The sequence below is a fragment of the Calypte anna genome, chromosome 11, assembly GCF_003957555.1.
Source record: "Calypte anna isolate BGI_N300 chromosome 11, bCalAnn1_v1.p, whole genome shotgun sequence".
NCBI lineage: Eukaryota > Metazoa > Chordata > Aves > Apodiformes > Trochilidae > Calypte > Calypte anna.
In genome coordinates this window covers 9,999,260-10,019,578 of record NC_044257.1, presented here as the reverse complement: position 1 = coordinate 10,019,578, position 20,319 = coordinate 9,999,260, and the positions used below count along the sequence as shown (strand labels likewise).

The window sequence follows — 20,319 nt, the reverse complement described above, 5'->3', positions numbered from 1 at the left end:
CAGAATACAATGGTGCAGTCCTGCTCAAACACAGGCTGCAGTAGTTTGAATCTTGTGCTTGTGTAAGGTGTGCATGTATGTACACAGAAGCATTACTGTGAATTTTGGATTTCATGCTTTACTCTTTAAGGACTAAATTTGATGAGTGTCTGAAGGTAGAGTCATCATCTTACCCTGTCAAGCTCTATTATTCCATACACCTGGATGTGAGGAAGAGCTGTGCAGATAAGCAATACTGCACCAAAAATCAGTTTGAGATGTAAAGAGAGGAACCTAGGGAAGGACAGGCAGGAATTTTACCAGAGGTCTGAGGACCAGAAGGAACAAGGGCAGAGATCCTTAAAAAGGCTCTTAAAATTGTGAGCAGTGGTGACACCAAAGCCTGTTTTTTATGAAATTGCATTTCAGGGCTGCATATATCCTGGTATAGAAGTTTGACATTTTGCAAAGATTAAACAGAAGCTTAGATAGGATTTACTGCCTTGACAGATACTGGTTTTATGAAACTTGTAGCAACCTAGTAGCACTGACAAATTTGTTTGCAGCTGCAAAATAACTTGGAAAGGATTTTTAGGGGAGAACAGGCTGGCTCACACATACACATGAGCTTTAAAGCCACTAGTTTCTGCCTGGATTTTCATTTCAATGAAATGTCATCATGGCTCTTTTGCTTTTAGCAGTAAAGTTTGAGAAAAGAAACAAAATTCATCACTGATGCCAATGTAGTTAATTTGTATTCATAGAGAATCCATGCCATTCAAATTCATTCAAATTCAGTGTTACTCCCTTTTCAGTCTCTTCCAAGAGCAACAAAAACACTTATTTCCTTCATTCTAGGGATGTAATCCTCTTGCTGAGACTGGACGAAGCAAACTGCAGAATCAAAGAGCTGTCCTAAACCAACAGATTTTAAGAGCAGTAAGAATGAGAGCTGGTGCTGAAAATCTTTTAAGGTATGTGTCATGATTTCCCAGTTTCCTTGCCTGAGCACTAAGTTGGGGTTTTGGCTATTTTTTTAAATGGGTTGTGTGTGTGTGTGTGTGTATGCAAGGGTTTTGTTTAGGGTTTGTTTGGTTTACTTTTTTACAAGTCTCAGCTATTGCTTTTTCCCAGCCTGCCCAACCATTCCCCTAACATGCTGCATAAATTACTGCTGGATGCTTTGCATATATCCATGAAGTTGGCTGGTTTTTATTATTTTTATGCTGTAGCTCTATAGAATCATTACCTATTAATAAAGTGCACTTTCAAAGCTGTTAAATTGTGGCAAATTATCTGAATGTTAGTTTATCTTAGGTTATACTGTTTTATCAGCCTTATTGCTAGTGATAACGGCAAGTGAACCTTACTGAATATTGTAATGTGTCTGTTTTGCACCTTAAATCAAATAAAGTATTTTCATTATGCTGCTGTTTTTTCCAAGATCCTTTAGGTCTGTGCTCCACAGTGGGAGAGGACCATCAGTTGCCCTATTTATCCATGCAGCAGTGTTATAGTAGTAGCAGCAGGGTAAAGGTAAAATTTGAGCTGGGTTAGAGTTGTCACCAAATGCTTTTACAGTTTGAGAAACTGGAAAAGGCTTTGCCCTTTATTTATTATATTTTTGTCCACCAGTTATTTTTAATAGACAGTTTCTCACGGGACTGTCCCATAGGAATAGCCTTATGTTGACCCTGTCTTGACACTATTACAACCTGTGATTGAGTGCTTTGCAAACAGTCCTGTAGCTTTCCAACAATCCATCCCTCTGGTACAGAGAAGAATGGAAAATTTCCCCAATACTCATCTGCAATAGTCTCCTATATTGTCTATTTTTCTGCAGCTGGGGCAACAGTGTGTCTCCAAGAACAAAAATCTAGTAAATATACTTCCCTTAGATAAAATGCTTGTACAAAGTCACTTTTCTTGCCATTAATTGATAAGTTGCACTTTGCTTGTCACCTTCCTTTATCTCCACTCTTGGCAAGAGAGTTGATAGGTCCAAGGCTTATTTAGTTTTAGCCTTTGTGACTGACTTCATTTTTAGTTCGTCTTCTGGAAACTGATGGAAGGAGTAAAACTTAGAGTCTTTTTCTACTTCCAGTATGCACAGCAAAATTATTATATCTGCTTTTGAAACTGAACACTGTTAATTCAGTAGGTGTTTCTGCATGCCAGTTCAGGAGTGTTTTGGAAAGGCTAAGGAGATGAGGGATTTCTAATGGGAACACTGGTTACTTTAACATTCAGCCTAAAGGAAGCTCAGCTCCTGATACCAATATTAACTAGTTAAATACTGAAGTTGCTATTGACAACAGTGGTAACTAAGCCTCTTAGAAAAGTAGAGGACCAGACTTATTTCTGCCTTAGTAAAGATCTAAATTTAATTTACACCTGTGAAACAGTTAAAACCTGCTAATTCTTTGAAAGAAGCAATTTTAAAGGACCTTAGGACTAGATAGTTCACGAGTCTCCTAAGGAAAACATAAATATTTGCATTTCAGCAAGACTTAAGAGAAGCCAACCAATTGCTGTCCACAATAGCCTCCTGCAAGAAGACATGAGAAAAAACTGGAAATGCAGGTTTTTTAACTTTTGGCTGAACACAAACACTAGGCTTGAAACAAATGCTCCATTAAGCACAAAGACTTTTGGTTTATGAACTTCTGAAAGTCACCCTCTCCTTTTCGTTGTCTTTTGTTCTCAAAGTTCTGAGATAAAACTCAATTCAGAGTGGCCTTCTGTGGATCTCAAGGATATCACACTGCCTCTATTTCTGTCTTATGCTGTTTGTCATGACAAAGTATATCTACAGTGCAAAACCATGAAAAAATAATAAAATTAACTCCAAATTGGCATGGAAGTTGAGAACAATATAACTGTATTAAGAAAATTCACTTGGATGGAATCCCTCTGTGGAAGATGGCAAGCTAGACCAAATACAGAGCCTTAAGAACATCATAAATCAATTGCTGCAAGTATCACCAGTTATCCTTTATCAAGGAAGATCCACTCCACCCAATATTTGTGTCCAGTTTGGCTTATGCAGGAAGCAGATGTTAATATTGCTTAATTTAAGCAATCTCAGGTATTCAATGAAGTAAAGCATAGAAAATTCACAGATAATACATATTTATAACACAAAGTAAAAGCTTAGGATTCTTAGAATTTTACTCTGGGAATAACTAGTGATATAATATCCTGGAATACACAAATCACACATATATGCTGGAGGTCAGGGGCTAATTACTACCATCCACTGTGCTATCAGTTCAAAATGTTTTCATGTAAATATATAAATGTCAAAGGAAACAAAAAAATCTTACTTGTGCCTGACAAAATAAAATTATAAAAAAAACTTTTATTAAAAAGCAGTATCTGTTTACTTGTGTATTTGGCTGTAAAACATTCTGTAGTAACAATATTATGGGATCCACAGATCATTATTTAATTTTTAAAGCAGGGAAGTCTGTTTTGAAAAAATATCCTGACTCACCTCACCTCCAATCTTATATATTTATCCAGGAAAACATCACATTACCAAAAAATAGAATAGTGACTCTATTTAGGATGCATTAGTTGTGTTGGTTAATGTATCTGAAAATAATCCCAACCCTTAACCACATAAAAAGTTAAGCACATAGCAAACCTTCTGTGTGCTGTTATCTGGAAAATATCCAAGGCTCTCTCTTGACAGAAATACCTAATAAACTCTGAAACATGAGGACTTGTACCATCTCCTAAGAAGAAAAAAGAATCGTAAAAATGCTGAGAATGCTGGTAAAAGGGTTAACCAAGCTTATGTGCAAAACCCGAGCAATAAAATATTACATGCCTTTCTTTCTGCAGAGCAACCACCAACAACAAAGTACGAGAGCAAGTACTACTGGAACTGAGTTTTGTGAACTCGGACCTGCAGATCTTAAAGGAGGAACTGGAAGGACTCAATATCTCAGTAGAAGTTTATCAAAACACAGAGTATGTATAAAGCTACATTACTGAAATGTTAACAGATCTTCTGTTTACCCTTGGAAACAAAACTGTTTCTAGGTGAATGTGAATGCTGGACAATAATTAAAGAATAGAGAGCTTGATAGGAAGAGAACAAATTTTATGGCAGATTTGTTGACTAAGGGTTAGTCTGCATATTTGTCTTTCAGTTGGGAATGGTATGTACCACTAATCCTTAGATACAGAGTTCAGTTGTGGAGGAGAAGTATTGCAAGAGTTGAAAGCTCATGGGGCTGTATGGGGAGAAACACAGCTCCCAGCAATATTTCCAGTACTGGAATGGCTAATCACTGCAGTGCACCTGGAGTCAGCAAACTCAGAATAGATCTTTTCTCAATTGCAGTACACATAACAGTCCTCTCTTTAGCAGAAGTACAAACTGATTTGGGCCCAGAGCAGACTTGAGGTAGTCTTTATGGTGTGCACTTCAGTGCTAGAAATCCAGAAACTACATGCTTAAAGCAGAGACATTTTTAGTGGATAAAGTTAGGAATTTTCCGAGATATTTTTCTAACTTTAAAGAGCACACTAAACTTTAAATTTCAATTAATACCTCAAAGAGAAAACTTCAAAAGTTATTCATTGCATGAGTACTGCGGTGATTTCTGTATCATTTAGATGTGTTGTTGCTCCTAAAATTAAACATTTAATTTTTTACATCAGCAGCTCAAGTCAGAAATTGAAGTGCTTTGTAAGTATAATTCTGGGTCCCTTGTAGCACTCTTCTCAGTGAGGTGTTAACTTCCAGGTGGACTGCAAGAAATTCTTAACACAGGGGGACTAAGCACATTTCCAGTGAGGTCAGTGAAACGCTGACCTAATGCAAAATATCTGTTCCATTTTTCTCAAAAAGAAACTTGTTCTAAAGTTCCTGCCCTCTACCCCCATGGCAAACTGACAACTTTTTGATGCAAAAATGTTTTTCATTCAAGATTTTACTGGTCTTCATAGAGGCATGTAAGCATAGAGAGCAGTATGAAAGTTTCGACTGTGGAAATGAGAGCAAGACTCCACAAGTAGTGTTCTTTCTTCTAGCTAAAAAAATACTTGAAATATTTGTATTCTCAGTGAAGGGTGAGGGGTAGGTCAGGCCCCAAAGCAGGCAGAAGCCTTAAGGCTGTGCAGTAGTATGCAGTTTATTCCCTTCTGATTCTACTTCCCCAATCTGTTTTGAATGGTGTTTAACCTTTGTGATGCTGCTCATTCTAAGCACTAAATGTTTTTTTATGTTCTAGCAGCTAAAACAATTCATTCCCTCTGTTAACTGCTCCCCAGGAGTAGCAAACAGTTATTAATAGTTGCCCTCTGAATCTATTGGGTGTATACTCACTGAGGTGAGGTCCCACCCATGTCCCTGGGTTACATGGCTTTGTGTTACAGCAGTCTGAAGGAAGGGCTTTGCCTTCCCAGTGCTTGTGCACATCTCAGCTGTTCTGAGAAGTCTGATGCTATTTCTGCTTCTGGAAATCCAGGATCACCTCCCTAACTGTTCAATGCCCCCGTGGTACTGACTCCGTGGGTGGAGCTCCATAGAAACTTAAAAAATAGAAATTCAGTTCCTCTGAATGACAAATGCTGATGTCTACAGGAATGTGTGGGTGGTGCTAGAATTCATTCTATCTGTAATCTGGGATTTCTTTTGATGTGTCTTGCTTCCTTTTGGGGAAAAAGTCTCAATATAATCTGTTGTAGAAGTGTTGTGGTTTCTTCTAAAAGCCTCATCAGAAATAACATCATTTGCACTGCCTGCAGTGTTTAGCTCAATATTCCAGAATTCACTTTCAAGCTAGAAGAGCTGCTTTCTGAATTGTGCCAACCAGTTTAAGGACTATTCCTTCTGAGGAAACTGCATTCCCACTCCCACTTTCCTGAGATGGAATTTTCACCAGTAAGAAAGTGATTTTGCTGTACTGTCTGATAAGACCACAAATGACTCACAGCTGTGGGATTTTGTAGTTGGTAACGGAACTCTCTAAACAATGATCTAGATATTAAATAATTTTTATTTCAGGAAAAAGGAAAATATCAGTTAACCTTATTGCCTGATACTGATCTGTTAAACCTACTCAACAAACTATGTATCTGGAAGCCACTCTGATCTTAAGTCACAGATTTCATCCACACCCCCCTTTGATATTTCAGAGGTTGACTTATTCAAAAGTTAACACCTAGCATTTTCTAGAAACTAAGTAATTCTCAGAATTCCTACTCTAGACCTTTCACTGACAAAGTTGGTATACTTTGGCCCTGCTTTTCCCTGTGTTAGACATACACACCTACATATGAAATCACTAGTAGCATATACAATACTGTTGATAACTCCTGATAAGGACCATAGCTCTTACCCTGGCAGATCTCCCAGCAGCTGTGGAGCTGTTTTATGTCCATATAACGTGCAGGTATATAAAAGTTGAGCTATATTTCAGTAAGTTGGTCTTTCAGAGTCTCTTTTTCTTCCTTGAAGGAAAAATAGGCTGAAAAAAAAAAAAAAGTGTAGGCAAGTAGCTTTCTTCACTCTCTTCTTGAGGAGCCTCAGGCCATTATGCAGACTTCCTCAATGAAGAAGGAACTTTCATAAACTCTGTAACTTTTACTTGAACACTCATCAGCATACAAACTTCCTGTCATCAAGTCAAACAAAATAATTATTGTATCAACAGACCAGCCAAAAAATAATATTTATGAATGGCTTTTTTTTCCACAGAGAGACCTTCACCATTCCTTTGGTACCTCTTGGCCTGAAGGAAACCAAAGAAGTAGACTTTACACTCCCTCTTAAGGTAAATTTCAAATACATGCTTCAGAATGAATAGTCAATAGAAAGAACTTCCATTTCAGATTTGTTTAAAGAAGCAGAAGTAATTTATGTACAAAATTTGTTGTATTTGCCCTAAAAATGAGATCACAATGTGTTAAAAATTAACCACTAATTATCTAGGTTGTTGCTCATATCAAATTAAGAAAGAGTCAGAAGTTAGAAGAAATCTCACTTCAGAGACAGCAGTGTTATATCAAAAGGAATAAAAATTTCTTCTACAGTTTTTGGTTTCAGAAAGACTATTGATTACTAATCTAGTGTGAAAGGAAGTAGTAATGAAGGTTTTACTCAGCATAAGGCCGTGATGCTCCAATTTGTGCTAATAAAGCTGCTCAGCTGGGAAGCAGGGCTGCAGCATTAACTCTGCTTGTTTGGTGCCTAATGTACCCTGCTGGCTATTCGAGCTACCTTCTGCATTTTTTTGACTACTGTGTATTGTGCAATGTAGATTTCATTTTGTGGTAAACCATCTTGTATCATTTGTCTCTGCTTTTACTTCTGTAGGTTAATCTCCATGGTCAGATTATGGTACCACTTTATGCCATTGCAGCTTTGTTAATTTAAATGGAATTGCCCTAATATAACTGACAAGAATTTGGCAGCCTCTTTCTCTTAACAAGTTTTATGGTCACTTGATTCCCTCGTTATTTTAGCTAACAGGGTTCATTTGTCCCTTTCAAAACCACTAAATGTTGTTGTTTTAAAACTCAGTGGAGTTGATGTAATAGGTGTTTGGCTCCTTTACATCAGATTGAGATTTCTTGTCTCAGATACCAAATCAAAGTATTAGTTCTATTATCTTTTCATAGTCTCACTGCTATGTTACTGTTCTATTAACTGGAAGGGAGTAGACACCATGAAAATCACAACTGAATCAATTTTTACTGATTGCAACTGCAGAAAAAAAACAATAGCCAAGGTTACTTTTAGATGTTCCAATTTTTTACTTTTTTTTAAAGGACTTTATTCTGGAACATTATAGTGAAGACAGTTCTGAGTATGAAGATGAAATAGCAGATCTCATGGATCTGAGACAAGTAAGTGCAAGTATAGCATACTGTGATGTCTTTTAATCTACAGTTGTAAATAGCAGCATTTGTGTGGAATCAGAATATGACATTATTACCTTACAATATTGTTATTGACTTCGGAGATAAGAAACACGAACCACCATTGTCCAAGAGCTTTACAGTCTGAGTAAAGAGCAAGAGGAAAAAAAATGAAGCAAAGCAGTTGAGCTATTGACACAACTTTGTAAGTCTAAGATTTGCCTTACCAACTTTTTAACTTCAAAGTATTTTAAACTTAGCTGGAAGAGTGTTGAAGTGAATTAACCTGGCAAAATACTGTAGTAGAACAGTGGTTATTTCTGTTTTTGGTTTGGTTGTTTGGTTTCTGTGTTATACTAAAAATATAAACTTTGCAGCATTCAGAAAATACCTGCAATCTTTTTTTCTTTAACTCTGAGGCTTGCCAAACAGATTCCTTTTCGCTTTCTTAATTAACTCTGAGACTTGATAAACAGATCCTCTTTGCTTCCCTAAAGGTTATGTGCTACTTCTGTGCAGCTGAAAAGCTCTTACTTGGAATGCATCCATATGGCCTTAAGCTTACTGTTCTCACATTCCACATATTTCTATGATATGCAGAAGTGCAAAGGAAGTACAGTTTTATCCTTGGTACTTCAGCATTCATCCTGTAACTCAACAGAATACACTTTAAGTCTCATCTATTTTGTTTTAAGGCCTGCCGCACTCCTAGCCGAGATGAAGCTGGCATTGAGATGTTGATAAGCTATTTCCTTCAACTGGGTTATGTAGAAAACAGATTTTTCCCACCCACCAGACACATGGGAGTTTTATTTACATGGTAAGTGTGCAGTTCATGTTTGTCTTTTGGTATTTTTTTTTTTAAACACTGTTAATCATTAACTATCTTCTGTTGAATTGGAAGTGTATCAGTGTGTTTCTCCCTTCTCCTCCCTGCAATGTGTTCTATATATATATATTTTTTTTTTTAGAGTAAACCTGAATATAAAACACTATTTTCATGCTTAGAGTGAAGCCATTGCCTAGATTATGATTTGGGCTACAGGTTGGCTACTGAAAAAAAAGAGAGAAAATGGTCTTCATTTTGGACAACTGCAGATGTTTCCTGGATTCTGAACCTTGGTGCATGAACCAGATGGGGAATGGGTCAGACCTTACTTCTCTTTCTTCAATTTAAGACCATTTGGGCCAGAAGAGAGGAGGAGTGAATTTATTTGTTATAGTGGAACAGTTATTCTTGTGATTAAAAAATATTACTACCATGCAGCCAAGAGGAAATGTTAAATTTCTAGTCATAGCTGCAAATAGAAACTTTAAAATACAAGCTATAGAGGATCTGATCATGACAACAGTTGATTTTTGGCAACACCTAAGTACAAGAGCATAGTTCATAGCACATATGGATAGTTCCCCAGTATACTCTCAGCCTCTGTGGTGTTTTACAGGCACTTTTGAGATAGATATAATATGCTTATGGGGGTACTGGTATAAAACCTGCTGAAAACCAAGCCTCAAATAAAGCCATGCTCTGTCTTACAGCATCTAGATCACCCTCACAGTACATAATGGTATTTCTATTCAGTTTTTCACTGTAGCAGAACACTTATCAAGAAATCCTCTAATTTTTTTGAAAAACAGAATGAAATTATCTGCTATTTCTATGGACTCTGCTACTATTAACAGTTCTTCTAATATTGTTTTGCAAGGTACGATTCCTTCACAGGTGTCCCAGTGTGTCAGCAAAATCTGTTGCTTGAAAAAGCAAGTATTGTATTCAACATTGGGGCCCTCTACACCCAGATTGGAACAAGGTGCAATCGTCAGACCCAGGCTGGACTTGAAAATGCTGTTGATGCTTTTCAGAGAGCTGCAGGTACAAGTTTTAAAATACTGGGAAGGTGGTAATGAAAATGTTTCTAATCTCATCCTGATACACTGCAGATAGTTCTCAGTTCCCACTGAGTTCATTACACAAAAAAGGAGGAATTTTCAAGAAGCTTAGTGAAGAGATGAGATGAAGCTCTAATTCAAAACCTGGAACTGCAGTCTGAACATGCAGATGAAGACTGTGAATAGTGTGGTTAATGATTAATGAACTGCAGTTCAAAGGCCCAAGTAATAGCCCTAACATTAACTGCTTCGTTGTTCATTCTTTATTTCACCAAAATAATTGCATTTACCTCAGTGATTCTACATTGGTGTAAAATCTGTACAAGAAAATTTAAAGGGCTGATAAAGGGCATAAAACCTGGTTTTCTGCATGATCTCTTCAAAATGAATTTTCTTGTGTTCTCTGGCGAAATATGCAATCTATTGGAAACTGACTATGTATTGTCCATAGATTCCAAAGGCAAACAGATTCAAAATAATCAATCTCTATCAGAAGCAAGGAAAAATACTAATTTTAATAAAGGGAATAATATCCCTCAAGCTACCATGTTATAAAGGCTTTTTTGTTGTTGTTGTTTGGGTTTTTTTCCAAGTGGATTTTCTAATTTTTTCCAAAGGTAGTCTCTGCTACACATAATGCTTTTAAAGCCATAACATGTAATGAATATATACTATGATATTTATTTCCGCACTAACAACCTGTGGCTATTGGTTTCCACAGTATCAGTAGCTTTAGCAAATACAAACTGTGGATCATAGAGCTGGATTGACTTAAAACCATTCTTCTGAATACACAGCTATCAAAAAATTAATAGTATTTCTTCATTAATTTATTACTTAAGTTATTTCTCAACCTTTGTATTTCATCTAAAAGAAATTTCAGTTATTTCTGAGGGGGAATTGAGAAAATTCCCCTCTCTGCAGTTGCTCCTTCCATTTTTGAGAATTAAAAAAAATTTAAAAATCATTGCTTTTCTCTTCAGCATGTTTGCAGGACAGAATTCACAAATTGAAATGCATAATTTGCTACCACAGGACCTTTGCAGGGCCCCAAAGCAATGTGCTCAGGAGGCATTTCATTGTACCTGTGCACAGCTCTGTAACACAGCTCATTATGTTGGCAGAGACATGATATAGCACATGTGTTAACCATTTCTCTGTGCTGAATGGAAAACAATTCCCAGCATTTAATCTCAACAAACTTCTCTGTGAGTATTTCTGCTTATGCTATAAGCATGTATATGTTGAGAACAAAATTTAAAAAAAAATAAATTTCCCCTCTTCTTTCAGTATGAGACTCCAGCAGTACTTGGCAAGTTTGGGGTTGATTTTTCCTTGTGCAAAAAGGCAGAGATAGCCATAATGCAAATCTGTGTAGGGACTTATTTAGTAAGTAAAAACATAAAAGTGTAACACAGAAAATGAAAAATCTCCCTCCAATGGTAGTAGGAAAATATAGGACAACGTGGCTAGAACTGAATGTAAGATTACAGACTCTGGGATGCTGAAAAATCAGAGGTCTTATCATGCTTTTGTAGTATTATCACCAATTAGCAGAGTAGCAGAACTCGCTAAACCAGCTGAATGACGTGCATGCTCAAAGTTACACTTCCATACATTAAACTGTTACTTAATATTTACAGTTAGTGTTTGGTTTTAATTTGATAAATGGCAGAAAAGATATGTTGGTAGAACCAAGTGTCTCCAGCAGAATCTAATTTTCCTCTAATTAATATCCAGTTCTAGTTTACTTACAGGGATGGAACTGAGCTTCCCCTGAGACACGTAATGCACTTGGCAGCATCTGCAAAGGAGATTCATAATTAAGTTAATATGTTTGTGTTTTTTCCTTCCATCCAGGAGTTCTACTGTGACCTCCTTATAGTTGTGTAGACTTCTGTTTCTTGTCCTATGCCATAGCTTAATACTCCCATCAGTTCAGCACAACATTATGGTCAGTGATAAACAAATCTGAAGGTATTTTCCTTAAAACTTGCAGCTTTTGCTGCTCCTCTGAACTGTAATTTTGAGAACTGTCTGGAGATGGTTGATGGGAATGCAAAGCAAAACCTGTAGGCCAGTTTAATTTCACGTGTACTAAGAAGCCCTTCAGATTGCTGTAGTGCTCTACTAGAAAGTATGCTTTCAGTCTTTATTATTATGGTACATGCCAGAATTCAGTTAATGTGTTTCTCTTTGTAATGCTGACAAAGCCATTTTTGAATTTCAGGAGTCCTAAGCTACTTAAAGGAGACCTTTACTCACACACCAAGTTATGATATGAGCCCAGCTATGCTGAACGTTCTAGTAAAAATGATGCTTGCACAAGCTCAAGAGTGTGTTTTTGAGCAGATTGGTCTTCCTGGAATACGCAATGAGTTCTTCACACTAGTGAAAATGACACAGGAAGTTGCCAAGGTAAAATATGAGACTTGAAATTCAGCCTTTAAAAGAACTGTTAACAGTGCTATGTTACTTGCTACAGCTCTAATAACATTTAAAAAAATTATTAAACCTAGATGTAACAACCATTACTAAAAATCAGAAGTAATAAGGGACAAATCACCAGCTCCAGTGAGAATCACAGCCTTCCAGAAGATCAAAATGTAAATAGCTGCTAGTTAAATATTATTACTGTGGAACTCCTATTTAAAAAAACCAACATGCTGGAATGCTTAAAAGAAACATCCCAGGGAGTGAATTTGCCAGTTTTTTTACAACCTATTTGTCATATTGCTCTTTTAAACAGTACAGATCTTGTCCACAGAACAACACACAAAAGGACAGGGTTGTTTAATTGCTGAACACAACCTACCTTATTTCCCAGCAGCTTCAGGCTGTGCAAACCTAAAGAAGTTAAGTCCAAAAGTATAACTAAATTTTAAGTGGGGGAAGGAGCTTGATGAGCAGAGTCAGATTGGTAGCTGCAGAGCAGTCTTGGGATTTGCCAGGAAAATGGGAATGCAGGCTGTGCCCCAGAAAGTAGTGTTCATACTTGATTGAGGTAGTTAACATCAGAATCAGGGAATGAATATGATTTCTGAGGTATTTCAGAGATATGGTTAGTTCCATACTAAATAAATGGGTAGAGGCTTTCCTGTAAAACAACCATGACTTATCTTTAGTATCAATCTGCAGGCGAAAGATTTTTGGATTTGGAGTTGCTTGATCTGCTAAAGCAGCATTCACTGCTTGAAAAGCTATTTTATTTCCTTTGCATAAAAGATAGGTAGTAGCTCAGTTTTATTAGACTACACAAACTTAAGTTTCAAAAGTTTCAAACTAGTTTCAAAAGTGAAGCACAAACCTCCTGTAAATAATAATAATAATAATAATAATAATAATAATAATAATAATAGGCTTCATCATCTTTCTCAGCTGAATTAACCCAATGGGATGTATCTGTAAATTTAAAACCATTTAAAATACAGTTGTTTTATTGACCTGTGGAGCAATATAGGCTGGCTGACTTAGTCCACCTGTTTTTGTACCAAATTGACTTACAATTGTAAGGAAAAAATCAAGTGGTAGAATTTCAAATTTTCTCAAAATTATTTCTAACCTTTTCTAACTATCTCCTGTCCCTCCCTCCTGCTTTGACCTTGTGCACTTTAAATTACCTTATGGCTGAATATAATATTCCTTACTTGAGCTCCTAATAACTAATATTTAATTCTCATACTTTAATTCTGTGCTGTTTTTTTTTTTTTTTTGTAGGTGGGAGAGGTTTACATGCTGGTTAACACTGCAATGAATCAAGAACCAGTGAAAGAGAATATCCCCTATTCTTGGTCTAAACTGGCACAAATAAAGTCAGACCATTACAAAGCTCTGGCACATTACTTCCTTGCCACCATTCTGTGTGACCATGAATGTAAGAATAATAACTTTTATATCTATACATATAAATAACGTAATAAATATTCTTCTAATAATAATCACAGAAAGAGTTATAATTTAGTCTATTAATAGGACCAGGAGCCAGGAGCCAGGAACTTTTCAGTTTCAATATGTTAATTTGTGGCCACTTTCCTGTTCAGATTTGAGGCCAAGGCTTTTTGTCCTTTACAGAAGAATGTGAAAGATCAATAAACTAACTTTTGCAGAAACAAAAATTATACTCTCTATGTTCTATCAAATTGTTCAATTATTGTCAATACAGCATACAAGTATGATTAGAGTATTACAGATTATAAAACTGATACAAGTCCTAAAAACTTGAAATTCCCATTAATATATATGTGTAAAAATATTTTACTGCATTTGTAGAGAAGGCAGCAATAACTACACAGCAACAAACCTAGATGAATGGGGCATCAATGGATGTGTAATGTTTAATGTTCTATATCCATTATTTTAGTGCAGTCTGGTGATGATGAAGACCAGCAAGAGAAAGCCTTGTCCCAGGTGTATGACTACATGCCAGAAGGACTGATGGTTCTCACTGTTTTAAAGGACAAACATCAGAGAAAACAACTAGGTAACGGCCAGTTTCACACAGCTATTAGCTGCAATGTGAAAATTACCTTGTATCTTTTGTCAATGGATGACAACAAACAGATTCTAATTTGTCTCAGGGAAAGCACATTTACGCAAAGCCATTGTTCACCACGAAGAAGCTCTGAGGGTTTGTGGTCTGTGCAAAAAGCTTCGAAATATTGATGTTCTTCAGGAGGTTCTGACTGCTGCACACAAGCGCTCACTTCTCAAATATGCTCAGCAAGAGACAGAAGATGATTTCCTCAGCCTAATCCAGGCTCCAGATGTCCTTCGTAAGTGTTCACAGCTAGAAATAAAGGGCATCTACCATACCTATGTTTTCATGGGGATATGTCATTATATGTATACATATACATATAATTCTAAAATTACATGTACCTATGAATCAATACTTAATATATGTAATGTACAAGTTATATATGGTAGATTTGAGTTCAGATTCCTTGCACCTTTCCTCAAAGACAAATTAATTTTGTTCCATCTGCTGTACAGTTTCTGTCTCTGGCCACATTGTTTTCTGGGATAGATAACAATGAGTACTATTTAGAATTCTGCTTTTTTTGGTAATTATCATGTGAGCTAGAAAAAAAATGGGGAAACTTGAAGCTAAAATCATATAGGCAAAAACTAATAACTGTTTCTTGTAGCACAACTCCCACAGTCATTGAAGTTGTTAATTTTACTGCTAGTGTTTCTTCCTACCTTAATCCAGCTCATCCAACTCTTTCCTCCTTGGAAGCAGTAGGAAAGAATGAGCACTGGCTTAAAATATTTTTCAAATCAAAATAAAGAGAAGAATAGCATAGTTTTGCTTAAGTGGATTGTTTTAAGTTTTCTGTACTGTTATTATAAGCTCTGAAGATATTTTTAAGGTGATTTGGTTCTTTGTCCTAAAAATTCCCACAAAAATGAGTTTTTCTAGAACTCAGGAGAAATTTGTCTAGCTTGGAATGCAAGCAAAATAAATTTTTTGGTTTTTAACTGATACTTGAGAGAAAATTAATTAGTTTTTTCTATTTTCTTTAGCTAAAACAGAGCATAAAATAGAAGCAATTGCTCCTCAGTTTTCCAAGGTGAAAGTTAAAGATTTCTTTCACAGACTGGTAAGTAACATGCTAATGCTGACTGACCTCTGTCATTTTGCTAGCAACTACAAATTCACTCTAACATGAGGGAAGGGACACAAGTATTACCCAAAAAACGATCCTGTAGCAACTGGTTTTTTTTTTTCAGAAGGTATAGGGGAGATCAGTGCTCACTTCAGAGGTAAGTTAACTTGAGTCTAGCAAAGAACAGAAGTGCCATTTGTATATGGCTTTGCACAGCATTTACTCTTGATAACCTTCATAGAAGTCCCCTGAAGTTTCAATGGATAATTGTATACAATTTAAAGGTGGGGAGAAACCAGTGGTACTTGCATATGGGCACGTAGAATGTGTAATGTGGCATGCTTCAAAGCCAGCCTTCCAGGCTGCTTGGTGTGTGACAGTGGGAGAAGGGAACTGGGGGTTGCAGTTAAGATCAGAATATGCAATGTTTCATGAATCAAATTATGTCCTCCAAAATGGAGTAATATAGGACCTTAACACCTGCTGCAGCCAAAAGATTCTTCACACCTTAACAGAGATCTTAGAATAACTTGGCAGTTGCTCTCATCCCACTCTTTCTGAAGTATCACCTGAACAGTTATGAAGTAGGGCCAAGAACTTCAGGGGACATCTTGAACTTCTGGGGTAAAGCTCACTGTCCATTTCAGTAGAAGCAGCTTGAAGTTAACCTGAGTAAAACCTACATACAATGAGCTTAAAGCATTATAACTATAAGAAACAGAAATGGTAACTTTAAGAAATAGAAATGCCTACCTGCAAAGGACAGTAAACCACAACCATGTGCCTGCTGCTCTGTTCCTTCCAGGGCCCACTGACAGTGTTCTCAGCCAAGCAGAGATGGACGGCTCCACGAACCATTCGCATCCCCCATGGAGCAGAAGGGCCAGGATTCAGTCTTAAAGGAGGTTCTCCAGTGCAGATTTATTGTCTTGATCCAGTTTGTGCTGCAGCAGTAAGTAGAATGGTGCAGTATTAACAATTTATCACTACACTATAGCATTACCATCTTTTAAATGTAACTTCACACTAGTGTATGGAGTATGTATTACATTCTATTACACATCAGTATAGTCAACTAATATAATCTGGCCACATTTTCAGAGCTATATACACCTTAGATATTGGAGTATCTGTATCCCTGACATCACATTAAACTTGAATAAATTTATTATTTTTTACACACTTACTAGATAAGATTTCCAAATACTAAAAGCAAATGCTAATTCAGGAAGCTAGAAGAGATGGATAAGGATGAGGATTAGGAAAGGAAGGCAAGGTAGCACACACCCAAGGGAGGAAAGAAAATATTCCTGGTTTCTAGTATGCTGTTCTTTTTTGGGAGTGAGAAACGAAGGTATAAAAAAGCATACAGGGATGAGGAACAAAAGTTATAGGAAAGGCAGATGCAATCACAGAAGTACAAAAAATAATAATGAAGAAATAGAAGTAAAAACGGGAAAAATATCTTGTGGAAGATGAGAAGGAAGCAAAAAACATGCTTCATTTACTTAAGAAGTGAAAAGAACATAAAAAGAGCAAATATTTGAGTATGCCATAATCACATTTATCAATGGTAACTCAAATAGGTAATTTGTGTCCTTGAACAAGCTGCATATTTCTATGTTATGCATAGACTTCTGTTCCATGTGTTTGGCTTAGACAATGGTTCTACAGTAAATACTGTATGATGACAAAAACATTTTATTGTCTTTGTAGTTCCAGATAACCTGTGCAAATTTTTTTTTTTTTGACAGAAAATGGGCCTAAAAGAAGGTGACTATATTGTTTCTGTTGGTGGTGTGGATTGCAAGTGGCTTGGAGTGAATGAGGTGCTGGAAAAATTCAAAAGCGTGGGAGAGCAGCCCATTGAGTTTGGGGTTATCAGTTGCCAGGATACAGTGGCATCCATGGTATGTAATGAGGCAAATATGTTTTGCAGATTGGGTATGTGGGAATTTTTTTCACTTTCCTGGCTTCAGTCCCTGATTAATGTTTACATGCTTTTAGTCAGATATCCTACCTCACTAGTGAATATATAAAGCATTCAGGTGTATCTTAATTTTAAAAATTTGCTTAAATCATCATGTCTTAGCAAATTGAAGTACAGTCTGTGTGCATAAGAAGTGTGGAGTGGTGGGTTTTGTTGGTTTTGGTTTGTTTGGGGTTTTTAGTGTGGTGGAGCTACTTAGATTAATTGCATTATAAATTCCAGGGCATATTTTATTTTGCTCTAGCGTGTGCCAGTTACCCTGTTCCACACTGGAAAAGACACAGTGAAACAATAATGGAATTAAAGAGACCATCCAAGAACACATGCTTATTATCTATGCATGTTAACATAAATGATCTGTGACTTTTGTGGTGGACTTTAGCTTCTAGTCAGTTAAAAAGCTGCTGCAGAAGCTTTAAACTAAGGAAAAATGATCACAAGATTTAAAAATGCTGAGCTCAAAGTAACTTAAAACTTATTTGCAGTGTGAGAGAACCTGTAGTTCAGCTGAATCACTGCTTTGTGCTTCTGACATTCCCTGGCAAGCTTAGGCACCAAAGTAGTGTTGCCTTAGACCAAGGTGCTCTCTTACTACTGTCGTCTTCTTTTATTTTCCTTCTTATGGAAGATAAGGAATTGTACACCTGCCATTCCAAGCTGCTACTGGAAACAAAAGGCTTAGACTATAATTGAATTGCTTCAGGGCACAGCTCAGACAAGACACAGAAGGCTGTGCCCTTCAGGTATCCCAAGAGTGTCCTACAGTAGCTCCTGTTGCCATAGTTGCAATCAACATGGAACTTGTCCAAGAACAGCAGAAAGACTCTCCTTCAGAGATCTGTGCAAGAACTACATAGTTAAACTCTGTAGAGAGGCTAGTGCATATATGGTATAGTTAACACTAGAAGTCAGTAAATGCTAATTATAACAGAACCCATAGAAATTATTTTCAAGTCCCTTTAGGCTTTGCATAGTGTTCTCTGGAGTCTAGATGGGCAAAATACCAGAATCACAGCATTGCTGAAGGGCCTTGTGTTCACTTAGTATGTCATTAGCACAGAAAGCTTGTTGTAGTCTGCCTTGGAAAACTATCTGCACAGTAACCCTTTGTTATCTTCAAAGTTTTGACCCATTTTGGGTGACTGATTCTTACAGTGCTTCTCTTTCTCCTACAGCTTAGTAAGAGTGCAACGTATTCTGTGGGGATGCAGAAGACATACTCCTTAATCTGCTTAGCCATGGAAGAGGATAAGAATGACCACACCAAAAAAGCCCCACTCAAACTGCCTTTTCTAAGTTGGGGAACTAAAAATAGACAGAAAGCTGCAAGCACCCTCTGCCTACCTTCAGCTGTGGCTGGAAGTTCTCACGTTAAGAAGAAGCTCTCTCCCTTTGCACTTCTGAGTACGGAAAGTTCATTGTACTGAATCTTTCAGAAGAATCTGCTAATGTGACATTTTTTCTTTAAAATGTATACAAAACCATTGATCGATTTCATGGTTATATATACATGTGTATAAAATCCAGACAAATGCCATTGACTTAATTTACTGTACATTGAGCTACTATGAAGGTCAGAGGCTGGCAAAAACTCTGAGACTTAAATATTTGAAGGTTAGAATGAAGTAGTTTGGGAAGCATGCAATAACAAGATGTAGATTATAAAACTTGCTCACATGAGGACTGGATTCCTTTGGAATTTCAAAATACAGTATCACTAATTTTTTATAACTATGATAGATGAGAATTATTTATTACAAACTTGATCTACATGCAAAACAATATATACTCGTTTACATTCACTAATAAATCACATAACACTAATTGAAAACATTATCTTAACGCACAGGAGAGAATACTGTGATTCAGAGAAACTACCCTTGTGCCAAGGGGCACTATCACATAGTTGTGGTTTTTATGCATAGACATTCTCTTTCTGAGAGTACTAGGGTGTATTCTGCTGAACAGTTAATTTAATTCTGGAAGAGAAATAGAAGTTAAGATCATTTGAACTACAGAAGGCTTTTACTCTGCTCTTTGCTCTTCTAGATTACATTTCAAAAGCCTGCTGATTCAATTGTTAAAACCAGGCTTTACTCCAACCTTGAAATTATTTAACCTACTTACCATAAGACTTGTATCTCATTAGTCTTGATAAAACTGGTAGCTGTGAAACCAACCAATCTTAAAACTGACATATTCCAGTATATTGATTGCACAAATTGTGATGATGCTTTAAACTGCAAGAACAAAAGTGCTTGTGGGTCCTTAAGTGGCAGAATATCTATTTACTATCACACTAAGTAAGAAAAAACAAAGATATCAAATCATCCTCCTCCCCTTGGAACAATGAATAAGTATTGGCTATATGTATTAAGGAGACAAAAAATAACTGTGAGCATTTCTTAAGAGATTCTTCTATTTTCTGAAATTGAAATAAATTGAAACTTGCTAACACTGTAGTGTTAGTTAACATTGCCATCTACAAAGTAGATATATGCTGTTTGATACTCAAAACTTAATAAGGGCAAAGCGTGTCTGGGTGTAGACTTCAAAGTTGTCATTTATTTTTAGTTTATGTAATATGTGTAAATATGTTGATGACACTTATTTAAGAATAAAAATCAGATGCTGCCATTTAGTAGAAGCTCTTTGATTCTGCTACAGCTTGGATGGTACAGCATAATTTACAAGTTTTCAGTATTTACTGCTGACATACCTCTTGCATGCTCCTGTAATGTTGCTTACAACAATCTAAGAAATTGTCTATCTTAAAAGATTATATTGTATAGTACAAGAACTTAAAACCATAATCTAAAACTCACTTCCTTACAATGAATGTTAACATACTTCTGTAGTCCCCCTGTAAAGATTACATAAAATCATGCTGTAAATTACCTGTGACTCACCTCCTTAGCAGTTATTCTTCATGTGTAGTTGTAGTAGCTCTTTTACACACACAAGCAGCAGCAG

General features: G+C 36.5%; 1 protein-coding gene across 1 annotated transcript in view; it reads left to right on the top strand.

Moving 5' to 3' along the window:
- RHPN2 (rhophilin Rho GTPase binding protein 2) overlaps positions 1 to 19,983 on the top strand; it is a 29,077-nt gene extending 9,094 nt beyond the window's left edge. The window contains exons 2-15 of the mRNA XM_030457617.1: positions 838 to 953; positions 3,829 to 3,957; positions 6,695 to 6,770; positions 7,768 to 7,845; positions 8,553 to 8,677; positions 9,564 to 9,730; positions 11,978 to 12,165; positions 13,465 to 13,621; positions 14,108 to 14,227; positions 14,325 to 14,519; positions 15,274 to 15,350; positions 16,162 to 16,308; positions 17,111 to 17,266; positions 18,522 to 19,983. Of these exons, the coding sequence (XP_030313477.1) occupies positions 838 to 953; positions 3,829 to 3,957; positions 6,695 to 6,770; positions 7,768 to 7,845; positions 8,553 to 8,677; positions 9,564 to 9,730; positions 11,978 to 12,165; positions 13,465 to 13,621; positions 14,108 to 14,227; positions 14,325 to 14,519; positions 15,274 to 15,350; positions 16,162 to 16,308; positions 17,111 to 17,266; positions 18,522 to 18,773 (1,983 nt within the window). The 3' untranslated portion in view covers positions 18,774 to 19,983. The remainder of the gene's footprint in view (positions 1 to 837; positions 954 to 3,828; positions 3,958 to 6,694; positions 6,771 to 7,767; positions 7,846 to 8,552; positions 8,678 to 9,563; positions 9,731 to 11,977; positions 12,166 to 13,464; positions 13,622 to 14,107; positions 14,228 to 14,324; positions 14,520 to 15,273; positions 15,351 to 16,161; positions 16,309 to 17,110; positions 17,267 to 18,521) is intronic.
- Positions 19,984 to 20,319: the final 336 nt, after the last annotated feature.